Genomic DNA, 16,093 nt, shown 5'->3' on the forward strand with positions numbered 1-16,093 from the left:
ACAAGGCATTTTAAATGTTATTCTGATAATCGTTGGAAATCCCTTTTACAAAAAACCAAATCATCCTTCATTAAACATAATAGATAAGAAGGTTGCTTATTATGATATAATTCTCATTCAGCGCAACAAAGGCACCATATCAGTGAACATCACTATGGGGTGGATGTGTGTAATGCAGGCATATGTCAACATTTGCAACAGCTAAATAGTCAGCTTAATTGAACGAACAACATAGCTATTTACTTGAAGTGTATATTTGAGCCCTGTCGATGGATGTAAACATTTCAATGTGGAAAATGCATGTTTCTTTGTAGAGAAATACTATCGTTATGACTTTTCAGGGTACGAAAAATCACATTTAAAGTATCAACTTGAACATTTTTTATTGCAATGCTCCTAAGCACTCGAATACGAAGGACATGAGTACCATTACTGCTTTGTGTAGAAGTTTGGTGGAGACTAGAAAATCACTTGTTTATCCATTAGTTGATAGACTAATTTGACTTATATTGATCCTTCATATAAGCACAACAACCACAAAAAGAGCTTTATTGGCAATGAAACTTGTGAAAACTAGTCTTCGAAATAAGATGGAAAGATAACATTCTTTTTTATCACTCCATCCGTTTCATAATGTTAGTCCCATATGTAATCAATCACATATAATAAGAAAAGACGAATATTTGGAATTTAACATTAAAGTACAAAATAATTCATTATTAGTTTACCTTATTTAAGTTTTTTGGTTTTTTTTAGGAAAAACATAAGTCATAATGCATAATTCAAGATAGAGATTTCCTTATTTACAGTCATGTTATCAATTCACAACCAATAAATTCCAAAAAAATTAAGTTACAAATGAAACAAATTCAACATGGTAGATCTTTTTGAAACGCCCAAAATAGTATATGAGACTAACATTATGAAACGGAGGGAGTACTTGCTAGTGTATATTGAGAAGGAGATTGCTTGGAAAATTCGAAATTAAGTCTGTTGATGACTTAGGAGAGCTCGTGTTAAATGATTAGTACAAAGTATAATTTTTTTGTTCTTGAAATTTTTACAAACCTTTTTTTTTTTTTGTTAATGCTGAATCCTTTTTTACCAAATTACATATGCATTATGATTTGTCAAGGTATTATTTTTCACTTTATCGATTAAGCCAGCCCTTTAAAAGTTCTCTGATTACCCTACTATTTAGGTCATCACCATACAATAAAACGCACTCGTAAATGAGAATGAATTATAACAGTTGATATTAGAAAATATCATGTTGTTTTTTTGAAAAAATAATTACTAGTACATAACCAGAAATAGAGAAAGGTCCGTCTACTCTTAAAACTGCAACCTATTACCTCGAAAGTGGTAACCGTTGATATTATTTAGATCCAACGGTTGACATTGATCTTTCCTGCTACGTTCTCAATTTCATTTCCCCTCCATTTGGAGCCTTTCACTTTTAAGCTGCAACCCCCCCACTCTCTCTCCTCCATTGCAGCGTACTTCGAGTCCACCATTGAAGCGGCTTCTGAGCTTCATCCACTCGATCGAAGCAACTTCTGAGCATTATCTCCTCCATTGAAGTAGCTTTTGAGGTGAGATGTTTATTTCATTTCCTCTAATCATTGGATTTTCATTTCACAATCTAGGGTTTAGTTTCACACTATTGTTGGTTTAAGTATCATTGTAGTCAATTAGGGTTCTTCTAAGGTGGATTATTGAACTGTTAGTTATAATTACTGAAGTTATGAAAGATTATAACTAGCCATTTTGATGTTAGAATTTTGGTATGTGCAATTTACAGTTACATTGTTAATTGAGAAGATTTTTTTGTGAATTTTTGAGCCTAATTTGATGATTGTGTCATATTCGGTTGCTAATGTGTTGCATTTTCGAGTTTGATCGAGTCCACGAGCCGAGTTTTTTTTTAGGCTATTATTGTGGCCGGAGCCGATCCGGCCTAAATTACACTGAGCTTGAGCTAAGCCTACTATCCAGGCTCGGCTCGAAGGCTGTTGAATCCTCTGAGGTTGTGTTTGGATACTAGGATTTAATTTCAAATCCCACATTTTAAATCTGGAAATTCAGACACTGCTTTTTAATTCCAAATTCTGTCTGGGATAAACTACTAATTCCAACTCCTTCGTGACAAATTTGCTATTATTTTTTGGAAATTTATTGGAATTTCAATTAAAGAGTTGAATATTTCAATTTTTATTTATTTTTTTCTTTTTTTTTTTTCACTTGTATAAAATCAAGAATGAAGTACTCTATCCTCTGTATCTCTTACTCCCTGTACTCTGTTTCTCGTCATCTTCACTGTCATTGTGGAGCTTGAAAATGAAGGAGATGATATGCTGGGAAAATGATCATTCACACATTCATAGTTTGATTGATTCTTCTTTGTCTTTGATTTTTGTGGTGTTCTGTGAAGATTACAATTTGTAAGGGAGAGAGATAAAAGTTTAACTCATAAACACGGACTATACACTATTTTTGGAATCACAGTTATGAAGAGAGAGGGTTTAGTTTAGAAGCTTTCATCGCTGCCTTGCCTACCTACCACAATGACACAGTGAGTCAGGGCCAGAGATGGAGAAAGGGTGGGGGGTGGGGGGAAGATAGAAGATTAGTAAGCAGTTGGGTAATTAAAATGACAGGAATTCAATTGGCATTTTAAATTATATACTAGTGTTTCTTTTATAGAAACATCTAAGGGTATGGTTCAATCCTGAAGATTATCAACACTAAATTTATCCAATTTCCAAATTTCAAATGAAAATCTACATAACCAAACAGATCATTTAGAAGTTTGATGCTTAAAAAGGCCTCAATGTCATCGAACCACTTCAGCCCTTCAATCTTATTTCACAGGCTTTTGTTTATAACCCTTATACATTAGAATGGAAAATTATGAAGTTGAGCCTTTTCTTTCTTGTCCCAAGGCGGTCGCTCCTCTTGTTGACTTGCCTGGGTACTGTTAGTTGTTGATTTTATCTGAATTTGTTTTTTTGATTTTATTTGTTTTCAGCAGTATACCGGTAGAGATACTGGAGCATAATGGATCAGGTTTCTCATCTTTAATGATTTGTATTTTATTATGATTTAAATAATTTTTGGAGGTCTTTGTCTGAATTATGAACTGATGTTGATGTGTATAGTATGAAAAAGTTGAGAAGATAGGGGAAGGAACCTATGGAGTGGTTTATAAGGCACGGGACAAGGTTACAAACGAAACTATAGCTTTGAAGAAAATCCGGTTGGAACAAGAGGATGAGGGAGTCCCGAGCACGGCGATCAGAGAAATCTCACTCTTGAAGGAGATGCAGCATAGCAACATTGTCAGGTATATATTGCTGTATTATCAATTTTCTGCAACTCTTACTTCACACAACTGTTGATGTTGAAGTAGCTAAATTTTGTTAGGTTGTGTTCTGTTGTGACTTGTGATGCTTCTAGGTATGAGTAGTTTTAGAATGTGGCAGGGTAAATTCATGTAAACACCCTTGGTATTTTAATGTATTTACTGTGACAGTGGGTAAAATAAAAACAAATCCAAATAGTGAAACAGATAGCACATTGCATCTGTACACTGTTCTTATGCGATAATTTTTTTTTTGTTTAAAAGAAATTCCATGACCATATCTTGTTGCCAGTGAATGCAATATGCAGACAAATGAGATTTATGTTCATTGTTGTACTTGTATGGCATGGCATGGGTCTATCCAGTGACTAGTGATACTTGTGATAGTATTAATGAAATTAGACAGGTTGCAGGATGTTGTGCACAGTGAGAAGCGCTTGTATCTGGTTTTTGAGTACTTGGACCTTGATTTGAAGAAACATATGGATTCATGCCCTGATTTTGCAAAGGATCCACGTATGATAAAAGTAAGATCTTTTAACTTGTTGGAAATTTTTTATCTCCATGTTCCATTAAATTGTGATTCATTTTATGCTGGCTGCATAAACATTAGCTGGACTTTTGTTGTATCATTTGTAAGAAAGATTTCTGGAAAGGACTTGGTCTTTTTTTTTTTGTGAGAATAGTTTTTGTTTCCCCGAGAAGTTTGCTTGTCCTTTTGGCTTTGGTTGCGAATCTCCCTCTCTTTTGTCTTTGACCTTTTAAGAGTTAGATGTCATGGCTTCTGTTTTCATATTTATGGGTATATGGGATTGGTGCCAGACATGAGTTGGTTACTTTGCTTTACTATTTTTCACGTGTTTTGAGTGTTGCTGCAAAAGCCTATTCTGCTTTCACTGACATGGAAAATTGACTTGTTTTCTGCAGAGGTTTCTATATCAAATTCTCCGTGGTATTGCATATTGTCACTCTCACAGGGTCCTGCACCGAGATCTGAAGCCGCAGAATTTGCTGATAGATCGCCAAACTAATGCGCTAAAGCTTGCAGACTTTGGATTGGCAAGGGCCTTTGGTATTCCTGTGAGGACTTTTACGCATGAGGTAGGGTAGGGCCAGGCTTTTAGTATGCTGGATTCTCTAATGTTGTACTAGTTAGAATGACATGCATTAGCAAGTGTATTGTTCTGTCCTTGTATCCATAGAGATTGTCATCCGTAGATTTCAATCATGTAGGGCCAGGCTTTTAGTTAGGACTTTTACGCATGAGGTAGGGTAGGGCCAGGCTTTTAGTATGCTGGATTCTCTAATGTTGTACTAGTTAGAATGACATGCATTAGCAAGTGTATTGTTCTGTCCTTGTATCCATAGAGATCGTCATCCATAGATTTCAATCATGTAATTATACAAAAGCACTTTACACCAGCAGCATCACATGTGGCCTCTGTCTAGATGGATTTACATTTCCCATTTCTAGTTGCTTAGGCTTCTTTCAACGTGCATAACTAATTATACAAGCTCAACATTATATGTTTTCAGTCTAGTGTCAATTGATGACTACATACTTGCTCTACCTCAACCCCTAAAAAAAGAAGGTCTATCAAGGGTGGAAAACATGTATGTATAAGTGAATGATCGATATTTGTTTATTAATTTCTGTAAAAAGGGGCTTATATACTTCAGTTGTGAGCTAAATGAATGTTGATTTAACATGCATGCTACTGCCGGACAGATTTGCACACTGAGTGATTTGTGAATTCTTTGCAAATTGTGATTGGTTGAACTGTCTTCATGTCAGTTTAAATGTTTAATGGTTCTCTCTAGGTAGTGACATTGTGGTACAGAGCTCCAGAAATATTGCTGGGATCTCGTCATTACTCTACTCCTGTGGATGTGTGGTCTGTGGGTTGTATCTTTGCTGAGATGGTGAATCAGAAGCCTTTATTTCCCGGAGATTCTGAGATTGATGAACTTTTCAAGATTTTCAGGTCTCACTTTTATTATATGCTGTTATCTCTGATTCCCTTCTCTCTCTCAACTTGAAATTGTAATATTTTGTCCATAAGAATGGAGTTTTCATTGATGCTATATCATAATTCAGGAGACTTTGTTTAGATAGCAATCCCTAGCTCAACATATCCTTGGCTCTTCTATGCAAAAGAACATATAGTAATGCTATATTTATTTTCTTTTTTTTTTGAACGTTGAGGTTGCTTCAATCTATTACAACTTTGCAAGCAATCACCTAAAATGATGACTTTCTTTCTTCTAATATTACCCTTGTCGGTGTCAAGCGAGATAACCTTCAGCCTGTGAATTTATTTTGGTTGTCTTTGTCTCGATCATTTTTGCTGATATACCAATTTTGAGCTTTAATATAATCCTAATTCATTTGTGTTCCTTGGTCTTTTCTGGGGTCTTTTAATTCTTTACACAGTTTTTCTTTGTTTTTTTTTTTTTTTTTTTTTGAGGACATTTCTTTACACAGCTGACAGAACTGCTTATAGACATTTTATTATTCAATTGTCTTTTTATAGGACCTTGGGTACACCAACTGAGGAGACATGGCCTGGAGTGACCTCCCTCCCTGATTTCAAATCTTCATTTCCTAAATGGATATCCAAGGTTTTGCCTCATTTTGTTTTGTTAGTTTGTACCCTTAACTTGTCTACTGTGTTTTTGCTAGAGTTACTCTCCTTTTATTTTATGTGTTGTAGGATTTGTCTGCAATAGTACCAAATCTTGATGCAGCTGGTATTGATCTTCTAAATGTAAGTTCTTACATATTATTCTCTGCTTGTTTTTGTTTATTTATTTGTTAGTTTGTTTTTCCTTTTTCCAGTAACCTTTCTTTTTGTTTTATTCTCTTGTTGGAAAAGCCCTATTGCCCCTAAATATACAAGTATGATATTTCTTCTTGAAACAACATGCCTGAATTTGCTTAAGCTTTCATATATGCTCAAAATATATTCCTTGGTTTATCTGTGCTAGGGGTCCAAGTCTCCCCCTGACCTTCCCTCTTTCAGGGAGTTTATTAATTTTTATGCCTCATCCCAAATGCATAGATCCTTTTCCTTTGATGGCATTACAAAGCTCAGCTTGCTAACCTGTACTTTCGTACCCCTACGGTATATCAGTTGCACTTGCACCAAAAAACCATGAATTTGGAAACAATTTTCTAGTCAACAAAGCAATTTAATTAATTGGGATACAAGAAAAAAAATATAGGTTCATCTACCTTCTTTACCATTCTGAGTCTGGGCTATTTTCCTGTGGGGTTCATAGTTGAAGAAATAGCCTCCATCTTCTCTCATTTCCTGATGGTCTGTCTCATGTAGCTGTTTCACTGAATTTTAACTACGATTCGTACTATTCTTTGCACTTATGATATTGCTTTGTTCCTGAAGGCATCACTTGCTGTGGTTAGCTAACTTTAACATGTCTAGAAGATTACACTGGATAATGGTACCTTTGCTTATATATGTGTGTTTTGTTCCAGAAAATGCTTTGCTTGGATCCTAGCAAAAGGATTACAGCTAGGGGTGCTCTTGAACATGAATACTTCAAGGACATTGGTTTTGCACCCTAATTTGTCGTTTGCCTTCAGGTTATATTGTGTGAATATTGGAAGTTAAGGAAAAAAGTTCTGTTGATTTATTTTCTGCGGGTGAAATGTGTGCAATTGTTGTAGATTTTTGTTTGACGCTATGCTTACCATTGTTCTTTGCCAGGACTTCATGTCGTGTAATTGAGTATTCTGCATTGGGATTGAGAACTTGTGCAGCCCCATTGCAATATGAAAATTATTCCCATCTTCCATATCACTCTTAATTTGCTTGAATGTAACCATTACCCCCCCCCCCCCGTCTTCCCCGAAAATGTTATCATCTACCATCAGTATCTAAAAATATCATTGCCAGTCTCTCGCTCCCCCTCCCCTTTGATCTGCAGTAATTTTGCCATTTTTGGATGCAAACAACCCTACAGGAATACAGTTCAGCTTCTTATTGAATTTACTGTGTAAACCGTATTGACACAATTTGCCAAAAAATGCTGGATTGTTGTTCAATTGAGATGCCATTTAACCTCTTTTTCTTTAAGAATTGATTGGTTGATGTATAATGATATGAACCATCATTTAATCACGGTCTAACATAAGGCATGAAGTGGTGAGCTGTGGAGCTCAGAGTTTGGGGATATGGCATGAAGCACTAGGTATGAGCTGGAGACATTGTGAAACGGCCTGTGGTGGTACGATATGTTACGCAGTGGATAAAACAAAACAAAAGTGTTCATTGGCTACGCATGAAACCTGATCTTGTGGGCTTTATCGCAATTTTGTTACAATTTATGCCTAATATTTATCATGGAAAATCAGCTTAGTGATCCAAAGTTTGCCCTTATAAACACCATTAACCAAAAAAGAGAGTTTGAAAGTGTCGCAATGAGATGTGAGACCTAAGAGTGAAGCCATTGGTTGGCCAAGCTAATTGTGGACATCAATTTTTAATTACTACCTCTCTTTCCAAGTCATTCATGCCCAATCCTTATGCCCACTTGTTGACTTGAACCCATGCATTCTCATTGGTTGCCCTTTATAAATTTCTAATTTATTACACATAGTCTTTTCACAAATGCACGTGAAGCTAATAACAGGACAAAAAATAAATAAAACCTGTGGGATCGGTGATTGCATGACAATTGACGCCGCAAATTCTTAGCTACACACTTGTGTAGCTAAGCTAGCTGCACCATTGCACTCATACATGAACATATAGTAATTAAAAAATGAATGTACTTTTTTTTTCCTCTTTTTTATATTTTAACTCTCTATCTTCTTCTTTCTTACCTCTATAAATCTTCTCTCTTCTCTATTTTCTTCTCAATTTGAAATTTTATCTTTCCTCTTTTTCCCCCCTTTTTATATAAATTAATTTTCTTTCTTACCTCACTTTCCTTTAATCTTTATACTTCTTTGTCCTTCTAATTCGGATATTCTCCAATTCGTCACCATTGTAGCATTCTCCATCATCATCATCGTCACGATCGTGAAACTTGATGTAATTTTGAGTTGGTTTTTTTTATTTTTTATTTTTTTATTATGTGAATGTTGTAAAATTGTTGATTTTTATCAATTTTGCGTTTATGATTCCTAATCTATTACGTTACAGATCGATAATTCTTGTCTCTATAATGAACCAAGATTAGATTCAAGGTGGATATTCAAATTTTTAGAGTTAAAATAATTACAATCAAATTTGTGTTCTGTAAATAAAAAAAATATGAACTTCAAGTACTTTAAAATTGAACATTTTGTACAAAATGAACATTTAGTACACTAAAAATAAACATTAGTATATAAAAAATGAACATAATTTCACGATATATTTAATCTTTATTTTTTGTTAATTATTATATACAATGAAATTGAACCTATATGAATAAATGAAAATCATGTTTATTTTTAATATACTAAACATTCATAATTTTTTTAAAAAGTGTTCATTTGTTTATGTGTTTATTTTTGTCTAAATGTTCATTTATAGTATAATGTATTCACATAATTTTTATGAAATGTTCATTTTACTAGGCATGGTTCATCTATTCTATGATTGTATGATAAATGTTCATTTTTACTATAATAAATGTTCATTTTTTTTACATGTTCATTTTTTATTCCTAAATATTCATTTTTTTTATTACTAAATGGTCATTTTATTTTTATGTGTTCAAAAATTTTTTTTAACTAAATGTTCATTTTTAAGGTCGTGGTCCATCAATTTTATGATTATAAGAGAATCATGTTCACTTTTAATATACTAAATAATCATTTTTTTTAAATTTGTTTACTTTTTAATACTAAATGTTCATTTTTTTATTACTAAACATCATTTTTTTTACGTGTTCATTTTTTTTTTTTTTACTAAATGTTCATATTACAGGGCGTGGTGCAGCAGCTATCCTAGCTACACCAGGGTGCAGGCAAGACTTATTGAATTGACGCACTATAAATTTTTGCCCGCTCTTGGCCAAAGGTCGTATGGATCATATTATGAGGAAGCCAGGTTTATCACATTGATAAACGTGAGATGTTTATCAAATGACATTTTTGTAAATAAAAAGCCTTAGTTTCCGCGCTGTACAAAAAAAAAATATTTTCCAACCCACTTGGACAACTGGCAATGACAGACGAAAATTGACGGTGTTAGAGAGCTTTCTCCATTGAAGCAAGGAGGTGCAGCAGAAATTAGAACAGTACCTCTAAGCTCAATCAATCGTGAGCTTCAATGGAGGAATAAGTTAGCTTCAATGGACAACCACCATTTCTCCACCGGATTCCGACAGCTTCGCCGCCAAATTAAACTAAAACCCTAAGAAAAATGGAGAAATCAAGAGCATGGTTAACCATAAAGGGTAGGGTTTTACCGTCCTCCTCGATTAAAGCTACTTGTGAGCTTCAATCCCTCCATTGATGCTCTTCAAGTGATGACTCGCCGCCTGCTATTTCAAGACTTTGAGTGATAATTTCTCCATTAAGTTGTTGTTTGCTACTTCGAGACTTCAAGTGATGATTTCTCCATCAACTTTCCACCTGCTCCTCCGTGTGACGACTCAAATGACTTGTCGCCGTCGGTGGATGGGCCAATGAAGAGAGATGATAAAGCTAGGTGGATTTCTGGTTTCTCATTGTTAACATCGAAGGGAAAGTTAACGTCATTAGTTAGATTGTCTAGTTAAATTACACATATAACCCTCAATGCACATAATTGTACCATTTTACCCCTTGATAAACTTCCTTTGTTTAAATGTTATAAACTTGAATTTACTCTCATACTATTTACCTCTCTTAAATTGATAATTTGTTAGTTTTCTTTTTTAGGAAAAATTGCTTTAAATAATACGATCTTTGGCCCGTCCGCTAAAAACAAGTCCATCTTTTGATTATCCCAGGATAATACCACCTTTGGGGGGTGTCCGCTTTAACAGGTTGTAACCTGTTGATAACCTGATTAATAGGTTATATGGACACGTGTCATCATTTTATTGGTCTGAATATATATATATATATATATATATATATTTGTTTGTTTAATGTTTTTAACTTTTTAAAATTATTGTTACATTGGATAAAAAAAAAAAAAAGAAAATTAAAAAAAAAAAATAAACCCATCCTAAACCGTAAACCAGCCCCACCACCACCACTGCCACTACCGGCATCCCAACCCCAGCCAACCCAAATTCATCCCCTTCTTCTCCAGTGATGTTTGTATGTGTTTTTGTGGATTTGACTATGTTCTATACCGGGGTAGAAGGCGGCTAATGGACCGAAACAACAATGGCCACCAAAATCGTCTTCGAAATTGTCGTCGTCGACACAAGACGCCATTGAAATTGAGGTCGCTGAAGTTTTATATGGATTGATGAAGCAATCTCAAGCCCCATCAAAGCAAGACGGTGGGATGATAATTGATTTAGCTAAAATGGGGGTTTTGTGGGTGAATTGCGAGGCTCCGAAGAACTTGTTGCTAATTAGTGGTGCTGCGACGACCGTTGATGGTTGCGGTTAGGCTCTGCTCGCCAGAGCTCTGTTTTGGTTGTGCGATTTGTTGAGTGGGAGAGGCGGCTGATGGTGAGGGCAGGTGGGGCTATTGGAGATGCTGTGGATTGTTGTGCGGGTTGGTGGAGGGAAGGTGCAGGTCGCAGCCTCGCAGGGGCTGCTAGTGGCTCTATTTCGGTGTGTTGCGTAGATGACAAGGGTGAGAAAAGCAGGGGTAACTGCTGTGCGGGTGGCTGTGTGTAGGATAAGAATGTTGTGGTGGGGGAGCGGTGGTAAGGGAGGAGGGTGATGGGTGGCAGGGGCAGGAGGAGGTCAGGGGGAAGGAGGAGGGGGTTGATTTTTTTTTTTTTTTTCGTTTTTTTGATTTAATTGTTAATAAAATCATAATTAAAGTTGTTATTAAGATTAATTACATTGTTAAATGAATTTATTAAAAAGAAAAAAAAAATAACCGGTTACTTAGGTTGTAGGTAAAATAACCTGTTTAAAGCGGACATCCCCCAAAGGTAGTATTATTCTGGGATAATCAAAAGGTGGACTTGTTTTTAGCGGACGGGCTAAATGTCGTATTATTTAAAGCAATTTTTCCTTTTTTTTATAAAAAGATTAATTATCTTGCCTTCTCTCTCTTAATGCCCCACATGAAAAGAGTAACCATCTAATGAAAACTTCTCTAGACCGTCGTGAACAACATGAAAATGTTTGATTTGCAATATATATGTAAAGTTTTACGCCCTCTTCAAGAATGAAGCAAAGGTAGAGACAATGGGATATGACTATATGAGCACTAACGAAAACTTGATGCCAAGAGGCATTAAGGGTATTTATCAATATTTTTGAAAACGTTAGGATTACCATTTGAATCATTGAAAACACAAGGGTACTCCGTGAATATTATAGAACTAAATGAATTAGTTTAACTGTCCAATTTGTTCGCTTTGCATCTTGTTAATGTGTTAAATCAAGAACTTTGCACCCGTGAATAAAATCATGTAATTGTGTAACCTACATATACTAGTATTAGCTTGCAACTCTTGCACCAATTCAATAAAAACAGGATATTGCCCCCTTCAAGAGCACTGCCTCCATCAATGCAACACTTTGATCCATGGAGTTCTAGGTAGTTTCGAACTACCACATCTATTTTTTTTATGTTCTACCCACTTACTATATACAGATAAACAAAAATTTGAGTGTGTGCAAGATAAAGTACGGAATTAGAAAGAAAATGTAAAAGGTGATTTGGTGTAAGAAAAAATTGAATAAAGTAGAAGATCGGGTATGGAAAGGTGTATTTGTTGTGAGGTTGAAGGTGCATTATGATTAAAAGAGCATGCATAAATAGAATAAAACAAAATGAGTATAACATAAACACTAGTCTAAAATAGTAAGTTAGGGTTTGAACTCGTGAATTCACAAGGTGAGTTCCCTACCAACTCCACCAAACTTGCTTGGTTGTCTAAAATAGAAAGTGATTACGAGGAATAAGGATTTCTTACGAAGTATGACTCTTCTCTAAAGATGGCTTTAGGCCATGCCGGGTCGTGCCTCGTGCCAGACCCACGTGCTTTGGGATTAGTTAGGCCCAGCCCATGACTCGACCCACGAGTTTCGTGACGTGTCATGCCGGGCCGAAGTTTTCAAAAAGTTGGCCCATGCACAGCCCAGACCTACATGCCATCGTGCCGGGCTTACATGCCTAATCAAAATTGCATTGATTTTAGCATGCTTTGTCGTGCTGTACCTTATCGTGCTTCTCCCAAATAAAGGCAGCCCAACCCTGGCCCAAGGCACACACACAGTACCGTGCCGTGCTTTTTTGTGCCCATGCCGTGTCATGATTTTTTCGTACTAGGCCGTACTGGGCTTCGAGCGGCCGGGCCGGGTGCCATCTTTATTCTTCTTCCTAAAAAAAAAAGAAAAAGAAAAAGAAAAAATGCTCGTATCTCCTCTGTATTACAAACTTCCACTGCAATAATAAGAAGCTAATCATCGTTTCAACTTTCAAGTGTGAGATAAGAGAGAGATGGAATTAGCAAGTAGAGCAATGAACATCGTCAACAGATTGATAAACAGCAATACTTTCGTCAACATTTGTTTACTGGGTTCTTTCACAGCTCTTGGGGTCAGGTCTATGAGCCAAGAAAACTTAATTGAAGCCCTAGAATCCGAGAAACAAGCTATTGCAAACTCCAACAAAGCTATGAAAAAATCAATTTGGGATTGGAAACAGAAGCTTTACGCTGATGCTTCTTCCCCTGAAACCGCCATTGTTCCTCTTTCTCGCCTTAAAGCCATCTATGGTGAAGTTGTCGCCGTCCCTTCTGGTATTTTTACTCTATTTTTAATCTCTCTTGTTTTAATTTTCTGGGTGTTTTGATCATTGCTATCTTGGATTGTTTGTTTATTTGGTAAATTGACGAGAATGTGAATTTTTGATGTTGGGTTTTGTTTGGATTTAAAAGGGTATATACTGATTTTGAAGAATATTTGTAAATTGAAATGGGTGTGATGTAAAGATGGAGTCTTTCGCGTAATTGATTGCGTGACATTTTATGATCTTGTCTAGGTTTAGTTATTGCCTTATTGGATATCAATCCAGTTATGTGTTGATTGAATTTTGAGATTGGGAATGTGCGTGATCATGATTGTGTTTATTAGAGGAAGTGGCACGGCGAAGGATTGATGATTAAATGATTTACTGGGAAAACTAATGAGTAAAGATGTGGCTGGTTTAAGGGCGGAGTTATTATGTGATGTTGAACAAAATAATTGTGGTCTTGAGCTCTATGATTGGCGCTATATTGGGGCATGTAAGTAGGCCTCAAAGGATTTCTAGGGTTTTCCGTGTGAAATTTTGGGGTTTTTGTGTTTAAGGTGAAGAAAAACAGAAAGAAAGATACTCCTTAACAACTTGGATGTGTAAAGAAACCGAATCTATGTGCTACCTCATCAATCTCCACATCAAGTATTGATTAATGAAGCACAATTGACAAATGTCACTAACATAATGTAGAAAGGAGGGTATCTGTTGGAGATAAGAGGAGCGTAATCTATCATTACATATCAACTAAGCGTAATGATTTGCAGCTCAACACATGTGTATAAAGAGGCTATACTTTTGCTTAAACCCAAGCGAACTCCTTAGACATCCATTGGATTAAAAAAATGAATGGCTAAGATAGCTTTCAAGCAGAATGGAGCCAAACTAGGATTTAGGTGGTTTGATGAGATCATGCATTACGTTCTGGCATTACAACTATAAGAGAAAAAATTTAGATTTAGGGAAACTCTCAGCCTCACACTTCTGGATTATATCTACTCTAGGCTGCATGAAATTAACCCTCCGTAGAGAGCCACTGGAGGAAACCTTATGATACAACTAGAGTAGTGATGCATCTCTTTTTAGCTTTATTATGCTATTTCAACGATTTTTTCTCTTCTTTGCAAAATGGCTTATATTTGTTTTGACATATATGATTTATATGATCCATAATTTGAGAATTTCTGTATTATTTTCTGAGGATAGCAAAAGGTATAGGTTTACGAGATTTCTCCTTGACTGAGTTTATTGATACAGGTATTACTTTTGGCATCTATTGTTTAATGTTCACTAAAACTCTTAAAATGTGGGTTATATTGTTGAACTAATTTAAGCCAAAATCCAGAAGTAATTTGTCCTTGAACTATTTTCTACATAATGTTGGTGATAGATTCCCTTCAAGCCCTTCTTGTTATGTTGCTTTTGTGGGGAGCTTATCTGTCAAAAATAGGTTATCTTGTGGGAGAGGAGCTGGTGGCTGTAACCATTTTCTTCTAGTCATTCTTCTCCCCTGCATATTGTTTAATGAACCACATTTCCATTTACAAGAAAGGCCACTTTGTTTGAGTGCTTGGTGCTGAATTATGTTTTTGTGGTTGGTCAAAGCATTTGTTGATTCTTAAGAACAGTTGACTAATTGTCAGGATTAATTATATATTTAGGTGTAACGTACAATATCTAGACTTTGGAGCTCTGAATCCAGATAATTTTGAGCCCCAATAGATGTGGGGAAGTGGGGGAAACATAAGATATAGTAACTGGTGGGAAAGATAGTCCATCAAGTAAAGATGCAGACTGATGGTGTTAATAATTTTGGCGGTGGTAACATAGTATTATGGAAAAAGGGGAAGGAAAAAAAGCTTTTGACAGATGTTTGAATAGATTGTAGGTTGCAGAGGATAGTCATTGAGAGGAAACTTGCTGGTTGGAGTCCTTTGAGAGATTATAGATGAGAAAAGAAAAGGGATAGAAAGTAATAGAGACCTGGTACACGGGATGGCTGTCTTATCTTTGTGGATATAGAAGAATCTTGAATGGAATTTTATCTCATAAGGTCAAAGAGAGTAATTGTATCTTCGCACATCTATTTCATGATGGAATTATAGAATTGTTTGCTTGGATGGGAGCTATATTTTAAAGATTTTGCTTTTTTGTTTCTTATTTGACTTCTTACTTCCTTTGTCACTCTCGCAGATGCAGAGGAAGCAGCAGAACCATCAACTAAGCTTCTTATCTGAAATTGCACTTGTGCAAATGTTAGCTGAGTTGTCGGGAGCAACATTTTAATTCATAGGAGATGGGGATTTTGAATTCCTGTAATCAAGGCTGCCAAGTATGCACAACGATACTTTTCGTTTGTTGGGTTGCTGATATGAGGGATTTTTGTATAATTTGGAAAACTTGATCTTTGTGCAAAGATACAGGATTTGGCTGTATTTCTTAAGGATTAGGTTAATCTTCCATATATTATACCAATGAGAACTTTTAACGATGGTATCACATTCATTACTTGGTAGGCGTGATCCTTGTCCAAAATTGATTCTAGGATCTCCTAGGACTGTGAGAGAAGCTCTAACCACCTGAGTTATCTCTCATTCTCATAAGGTGGATAAATCAGAAGTCAAATGTATGATTTTATGATTGTTGGTAAATAAGGTCATAAGTCACCTAGGACTAATTTGAGAAGATAATCTTGAGAATTATCGAAAATTATCTTAACTTTAACTATTACAAACCAACTTCGAACTTGAGATATACTAGCTAAAATCCCGTGCCACGCACGGATTTTACAAAAATTTGTAATGAATCGTTAATTCAATCCTATAGAGCAATAATTTACCAAAAGAAAAAT

General features: G+C 35.6%; 2 protein-coding genes across 3 annotated transcripts; both read left to right on the top strand.

Annotated features, from left to right (window-relative positions):
- Positions 1–1,409: 1,409 nt before the first annotated feature.
- On the top strand, positions 1,410–7,185 carry LOC110709788 (cell division control protein 2 homolog). Of its 2 annotated transcripts, none has more exons than XM_021888034.1 (9): positions 1,410–1,595; positions 3,032–3,069; positions 3,162–3,346; positions 3,771–3,891; positions 4,292–4,465; positions 5,186–5,349; positions 5,899–5,986; positions 6,079–6,132; positions 6,861–7,185. In XM_021888034.1, the coding sequence occupies exons 2-9, from the start codon at positions 3,061–3,063 to the stop codon at positions 6,948–6,950; spliced, it is 885 nt and encodes a 294-aa protein (XP_021743726.1). In that variant the 5' UTR covers positions 1,410–1,595; positions 3,032–3,060; the 3' UTR covers positions 6,951–7,185. The 2 variants fall into 2 exon arrangements, with proteins under 2 accessions (XP_021743726.1, XP_021743727.1); XM_021888035.1 differs by having other exon boundaries at positions 3,035–3,069.
- Positions 7,186–12,387: 5,202 nt separating this feature from the next.
- On the top strand, positions 12,388–15,747 carry LOC110709789. The gene is made up of 2 exons (XM_021888036.1): positions 12,388–13,246; positions 15,436–15,747. The coding sequence occupies exons 1-2, from the start codon at positions 12,946–12,948 to the stop codon at positions 15,477–15,479; spliced, it is 345 nt and encodes a 114-aa protein (XP_021743728.1). The 5' UTR covers positions 12,388–12,945; the 3' UTR covers positions 15,480–15,747.
- The last annotated feature ends 346 nt before the right edge of the window (positions 15,748–16,093 follow it).

The sequence above is a fragment of the Chenopodium quinoa genome, unplaced genomic scaffold (assembly GCF_001683475.1).
Source record: "Chenopodium quinoa cultivar QQ74 unplaced genomic scaffold, ASM168347v1, whole genome shotgun sequence".
Taxonomy (NCBI): domain Eukaryota; kingdom Viridiplantae; phylum Streptophyta; class Magnoliopsida; order Caryophyllales; family Amaranthaceae; genus Chenopodium; species Chenopodium quinoa.

What these genes read in the sequence shown, in the direction of transcription:
- LOC110709789 (XM_021888036.1), top strand. Translation starts at nt 12,946, where the DNA reads ATGGAATTAGCAAGTAGAGCAATGAACATCGTCAACAGATTGATAAAC. An exon ending in AGTTGTCGCCGTCCCTTCTG is followed by an intron (nt 13,247 to 15,435) that starts GTATTTTTACTC and finishes TCACTCTCGCAG; the next exon opens with ATGCAGAGGAAGCAGCAGAA.
- LOC110709788 (XM_021888034.1), top strand. An exon ending in CAGCATAGCAACATTGTCAG is followed by an intron (nt 3,347 to 3,770) that starts GTATATATTGCT and finishes GAAATTAGACAG; the next exon opens with GTTGCAGGATGTTGTGCACA. An exon ending in TGAGGACTTTTACGCATGAG is followed by an intron (nt 4,466 to 5,185) that starts GTAGGGTAGGGC and finishes GGTTCTCTCTAG; the next exon opens with GTAGTGACATTGTGGTACAG.